We start from the raw sequence: 6,526 nt of genomic DNA, 5'->3' as shown, positions 1-6,526 counted from the left end.
GGCCGTGTCTCCGATGGGGACCTCGCCCTTCCTCACCTTGTACATGCCGTGGTGGAGCGGTACTTCATCTCACTCATTGATGGCGGCGAAGATCGGCGGCATGGCGCTGCGGAGGCTCGCCGCCCGATGCGCGGAGATGGACTCGCGCAGGAGGAGGTAGCTGTCTGGCGTCATGGTGACGTCGATGGCGGAGTGGCCTACACAAGGTAGAAGACTCAAGAGTGTGTCTGACCGGATTGTGCCCCAAACCCGGTATGTGGCTCGGCTGGGGCTTCCGGTTTTTGATGTTAGGTTTAGGTGAGTGGTTTGGGTAGTGGCCCAACTAGCATCCCTTCATCATATGGATAAGAGTAGCGGCATATGTTGCCGAGATGGTGGATTCAAGAATATTGTCTGTAATACTTTGTAAGGTCCTCGAGAATAATTAATAAAGTGACCGTATGCATCTCCCAGATGCAGAGGCCGGGGTCATCCTCCATTTCAAAAAAAAAAAACTTTTCAGATCAATATGTCCAATCCACAAATATATACTAGAGTCAATGTGTAGATTGTAAGACAATGTAAAGGACAGATTATACAAACAAACTGCTTACAAACAATTCCGTCATAATACAACAATGTGTAGATTATGTACTAGAAATCAACAGACCAAAAAATTTAATCAATACAAACCGAATTGTTGCCCTCATCAATCAGTCAACAAAACTAGATAAATACCCCCCAAAGCACAGGGACCTTATTGCGGCAAGCTTCTTCTCCGTGGGTGGTCCGCGGTCGCTGGCTTGGGGTTCAAAGTTGAAGCATTGGTTTTAGGTTGAGCAAGCTTTTTCAATCGCTCAATCAAGGATTCGGTTGTGCCGCCACTTTTCTCCTTCTTCATCTCAGCCAAGGATGAGGTTGACTTGCTCACTGCGCTTGCTTTAGCTGCTGTTTTCTGGGGATTCGATGCGCCGCTTCTGGCAGCAATCCTCTTTTCCCTCTCTTGCTTAAGCCTTTCCAGCCGTTTCATCTGCTCCGCTTCCTGAAAATATTTATTTACAACGACAAAAAATCATCAGCGGTTTGACCAAATGTTTCCTGCTCAAAACTGCAATTCTGCCAATGCAAACAAATGACATTCTCCACCACATTATTTGCCCTATTATTTGCTTGTAGGTTGTGTGGTGTTCTACTCTACTCTAGAGACACATAGTAAAAATATACGGTTAACATAGTTAGGAAACAATGATGCAAAATGGCATTTGATACATGTGAGAATGGTGGGGGTATTAATTTAATTATGCCACACCAAAAGGAGATAGATAATACTACAGCACTCTGTTGTATATAGATTCAGTCGGGTCATTTAAAATATGCGGTGAGGATGTTAAAAAGGAGTAAATAAAGTCATGTGGCGCACACATCACAGGGTATTACTGCACTTAAAACCAGAAGAAAAGAACAAGCCTGTTTAATATATAAAATGTATAAAAGTAAAACATCAATACCAGCTCCTTCTTTTCCTTTTGAAGGCTCGCTTTGTACGCCCGTAGGTTTTGCGCGCGTTTCTGTGCATCGGTTAGTGGTCCTTTGGGAGCTGACAATCTCCTTGCTGAGGCATCCTTCCTTCTTTTATCCAAGCCCTCCTGTGAACCTCTAAGCTTCTTATCTTTCCCCGGCATCTTTTCTTCACCCTCAACACAAACGGATAAATCCTCTGCATTTGCATCTTCAACGCTGACGTCATGCTGAATCTGCATGTGGCTGTCATAGTCCATTGATGGGTCATATCCAAATGAAACATCTTCAAATCCACGCTCTGGAATCAACTCATCTGGCTCATAGAAAAGTTCAGCTCCAGCCTTAGCATCTGATGTTTTCTTAACACTTGAGCCAAGCTCGGCATCTATGTCAATGGCGGTACGGCCGGCTGCTCCAACATTATCCTGTGAGTTGGAGGTAACAGGTATCATGAAGGACTCATCGCCCATACTGTGCACATTCTTCTTTTCCTCTAGAGGAGTGGGTCTCTTGTAATGCGCCTCGGCAAGGGGGTCCAAGGAGCTCCTCCTGTCCATTGAGTTGTCCTGTCCATAAACCATGAAGTCATCATTTGCCCCTCTTCTGTATCCTCCACCTCCAGCTTCTATCTCCTTCATGCCACCATCCACAAAGCTCCGACCTTCCCCAGACATCATAAGTTCATCACCAGGCATCATCTGTCTGGCCCTAATTCTCCCATTGGCTGAACTGAAAGACGTCGCATGCCGCTCATTGACATCAGCAGAACCTCGCTCTGATAAAAGAATAGGATCATCAATATTTCTTGCGGTCTCTTTCCTCCTAGGTGGTGCCTCTCTTTCACTGGCGAAGATGTCCGCGTCATTATGGTCTCTTGTCTTGTCTTCATCTCTGAGCAAGAAATTCTGGAACGCATTCCAGTTTCCTTGATCTCCATCTTGCTGCCCATTAGACATTCCATCCTTTGTGTACTCATCTTCAGACTCAGCAGTGGTTTTCTTATCCCCTTTTTTCTTCGAGCTTGAGCGCTTATGATGATTCCTCTTGCTGGATTTTCTGTGTGAATCATCACTATCCTCTGATGCCACATCAGAGCCTGATTGCGACTCGCTCTCTGATGACCCGTGCTTCTTCTTTGATGTTACATTTACATTACGTATGACAATTACATTGGATTTCTTCTTGCCCGAGCGATTTCCCTTTTTACTCGACTTGCGGCCATGAGAACTCTCTCTATCTGAACCACTTTGGTCGTCACTTTCATCATCGGAGCTGTTGAAGTCCTTGCTATCTGAGGAGTGCCTCCTCGATGGTCTCCTTTCTGAATGGTTGTACCTGGGATCATCTGTTGGGGGGTAGGGAGGAGGGTAATATGGGTTCGCCCCAGGGTAGTATGGTGGCATGCCTTGCATGGGGTAAGGTGGATGCATTGCCCATGGTGGATATGCTGATTGGTATGGACCATGATGGGGAGCTCCTGAGTGCTGATGTGTCCTGTGGTCTGTCAAGCAACAGAAAAATGATTCCTCAGATCCAAGTTCTCTCACACAGTAAAAAAGAAAAGGCAAAACATGAATCAATTGTGTATGCAGGCCGACAAAAAAGGGTACAAATTCAACATGCCTGCGCAATAATAACCAGGTGAAAGGCCATTTTAAATTGGAAGAAAAATTCGTGTAAAAATAAGCAGAAGGCAGCAATATATAAGGAATAATTTGGGTCACAATTTTCAGATAAAATAAAACATTGTTATGGGCTATGGAAGAAATAAAGTGAATGGTCATGCAGATAACAAAATTCGCTTATCGCATTTGGAAAGTAAGTTAAGCCATGGCAACAACATACCAGCTTTAGCAGCATCTTCGCCATTTGTATCTCCATTAGAGACGGACATTGTTTCCTTATCTCCCATTAACATAATGCCAGCAGCATTGAAGGGAGGAAATTCAGAGCGTGCAGACATTGCTTCAGGTTCAACATCAATCCACTGTCCAGTTTCATGTTTTTGCCTCCACAAATCAATGAACTGTGTGCATGCCTTCCTATAAATAGATAGCGAACACCAACGTAGTTAGCGCTACAGATTTCATACTCACAGATATTGCTTAAGCTACTTGTGCATTGCAACAACATTCAGCAAGACTGCATAATTAGCATCAGAATGGAATGCAATAAATTATGCGGTTCTCGTATGGAGTCAGCGCAAATTAATCAGTAGCCTCAGGTTCACATAATCTAGAGGAATATAAGCCATATCCAAAGGAAAGATCCGATACATCAAGCATGATACTACTTTGTCCATAAGAAGGTCGTACTTACATCAAGCGTGAAGCACCAAAACGCTCTGCAAATGAGATCAAATATATCAGGTTGTCTATATCAAACCCAGCAGCCACAGCACGTGCAAAGGCCATAGCCTGCTCTTTACGTAAGACAGTTTTGCGTGTCTCCAGCACTCTGAGAAGCTGAACTCTGCAAAACATTGTAAAAAAAAAATCCATTCACACATAAGACATCATCCCAGAGAAGTGCAGATAAGGTAATCAAGGAGCTGAATGTGACTGTAGAATGAGTGTGAGAAACCATTCATTAGATAAAAGCATAGGTTACTCCATGGAAACAAAACAAAAATTAAGACAATAGTTTTTTCATGCAAACAAGAAAAGAATGTGAGAAATAAAATGTCTTTAAGGAAAACATCATGGAGAAAAGGGGGGCTTATGCATATAAATACTTTGAATGCTCCTCATGCGCTCCAGTGTCATTCTGCAGTGGAGATGCTGGATGCGTATCAGGCTGTCAAAAACATCAGAGTTATAAGCCCCTCTTACCACGACACATTCACATAGCGAAAAAACAGATTTATTACCTATCAATACAACCATACCTTGTATAGGACGAGTGCCTTATCACCATCAGGATCATAACTTGTCTTGCTGCCTGTAAAGGGACATGTCAGGTATATTTGTCGACGGAAAACGGGATGCAAAATCATGTTTCAGTCCAGATCAATCTATCATGAGAAAACATGTATAACTCCCACTGGAATTATTTTAATGCGGTTGCGAATTGTCCTGAAAACTTGTGCACTTAATGATGGTTAGATCCATCACAGAATAATCAGCTTCCAATATAAGTTAGGTAGAACAGGACAGAATTTTTAAACACGAATCAAGATAGGCCATGCATCAAACATAAAAATACTTTTGAGCCGTCCACTGTCATGTACTACTACCTAACTGGCTAACTCAACAGGTGTGACTGATGGTACACCGCACCAAATTCGAGAACAAATGATATGTTCTAAAACAGCAGCATCTGCGTTTCCAGCTACGAATAAGCATTGCCGAAGATCTCTTGGTGGATATTGTGACCGTGCAATGCAACATTCAGAAATGAGATCGGTAGCATCGTACCTTCCATGGAGGAGTCCCCATTATGGGCTTCTGCCTGGCAAATCCCAAACACAAACATGTCACTGTTGTGCTATTATTACTCTATCTCTAAACAAACAAACAGGTACACATTACATTACAGATGATAATGGTGCACTTACAGATTTGAGCCCAATATTTGCATTGTTCTGGACAGCGATGGCGTCGTGGAGCTGCAGTATCTCGGACTCGATGGTGGTGACCCGCTCCAGGACCTCCGGCGTGCTCACGAAACGGACGAACCTCTCAATGGTGCCTCTGGTGAACCATGGCGCGTCGGCCCCTGGGTCCGGCTGGAGCAGGATGGTGTAGCCTCCCTTGGCGATCTGCTCCTGGGCGACCTTGAGGTGGGCGACGAAGGGGTTGAGCAGGCCGGAGGCGATCTTCTCCTTCCTCCCATTCACCACCACAACCAAATCACACCTAGAAAAAAAATGAGGAATGAGGGAACAAGCATAAAAATTCCTTCTTTGTAATGCTACTGTTACCGCCACACACACACACACACACACACACACACACACGCACACAGACACACACACACACACACACACACACACACACACACACACACACACAGAGAGAGAGAGAGAGAGAGAAGAAGAAGAAGAAATTGTTGCAGGTGCCAATCAGGAAGCTTGAGCAATCAGCTGAACACGAATTCAGCAATAAGTATGAATGGTATCCATCTGATGGATCTACCACCTGTATGTAGCAGAAAGAGCAGAGCTTTGGGCACTCCCATCTTTGGTGGCGGTGCGACAGCAAAGATGGGGAATTTGGTTTGGTGGGCAGATCCGCATGGTATGGGGAATTGGGAGGTTGAGCGTTACCTGGTGCGGGTGGGGGTGAGCTGGAACGCCGCCGAATCCAGGCGCATCTCCGGCCTCATCGCCGTCGCCGTCGCCGTGGGTGGGGATGATTCTTCAGATCTTGCGGCAGCCAAAGATCTGGACCAGAAATGCCCAAGAAGAAGTGGGAATCTCCCTGGATTGGGGCGCTCGAATCCGGGAGCAGAAGCAAATGCAGCAGGTAGGGATTTGGGACAAGCAAGAACAAAATTCAAGAACGGAACTTTGGGGCAAATCCCTCCCTCCTAGGAACAGTTACAGAGCCGATGGATTGGCTAGCAGGAGGGGTGAAATAAATACATAAATAAATAAAATAAAATGGGGGGGAGGAGGAGGAGAGGAGGAAGAGAGAGCGGAGGAGCAGTGTGCTCTGGTTAGTGCGCGAAAGCTGCTTTGGTTTGGTGTTGGTGGCAAGAAAGGGAATGGAGATGGAGGGTGTCCATGTCCAATCCAAGCTGTCGTTGACGGTGAGCACAATCTATAGCTTCTGATTTATATTCATCTTTCTCAGTTGCCCTACAGAGAGGAAAGGAATCAAGTTGTGATTTTCAGTGGATTTATTATGGCTGTACTGTACTTCACTCTCTTATTGTAAGATAATAAAATCATTTATTTATTTATTTTAGATCGGCTACAAACACACCCTAAGAGCTTTGGATTCCATTAATTTCACTGTGCTACACATGAGGACGGACAGGCAGTCCTGTAAATGGAAGTATGTGAGGAGTGACATAGCATAAA

At 44.7% G+C, this 6,526-nt stretch overlaps 1 protein-coding gene across 1 annotated transcript; it reads right to left on the bottom strand.

Annotated features, from left to right (window-relative positions):
* Positions 1-495: 495 nt before the first annotated feature.
* Positions 496-6,239, bottom strand: LOC123124003 (COP1-interacting protein 7). Its single transcript, XM_044544693.1, has 9 exons — positions 5,768-6,239; positions 5,057-5,357; positions 4,917-4,950; positions 4,388-4,440; positions 4,235-4,296; positions 3,820-3,972; positions 3,346-3,542; positions 1,488-3,001; positions 496-1,021 (listed from the first exon to the last, which is right to left on the bottom strand). Exons 1-9 carry the CDS (start codon positions 5,824-5,826, stop codon positions 737-739), a joined length of 2,658 nt encoding a protein of 885 aa, XP_044400628.1. The 5' UTR covers positions 5,827-6,239; the 3' UTR covers positions 496-736.
* Between the last annotated feature and the right edge of the window lie 287 nt (positions 6,240-6,526).

This window comes from Triticum aestivum, chromosome 5D (genome assembly GCF_018294505.1).
Source record: "Triticum aestivum cultivar Chinese Spring chromosome 5D, IWGSC CS RefSeq v2.1, whole genome shotgun sequence".
Classification (NCBI taxonomy): Eukaryota; Viridiplantae; Streptophyta; class Magnoliopsida; order Poales; family Poaceae; genus Triticum; species Triticum aestivum.
Note: the sequence above shows the minus strand (reverse complement) of the source record. Positions and strands in the feature narration are given on the sequence as shown.

Bases quoted from the DNA above. Each gene is read 5' to 3' on its own strand.
- LOC123124003 (XM_044544693.1), bottom strand. From the start codon at position 5,826: ATGAGGCCGGAGATGCGCCTGGATTCGGCGGCGTTCCAGCTCACCCCC. The intron at 3,973-4,234 runs GTATTTATATGC...AATGTTTTGCAG, and splicing joins GCGCATGAGGAGCATTCAAA to AGTTCAGCTTCTCAGAGTGC. The intron at 1,022-1,487 runs GTATTGATGTTT...AAATATTTTCAG, and splicing joins AAAAGGAAAAGAAGGAGCTG to GAAGCGGAGCAGATGAAACG.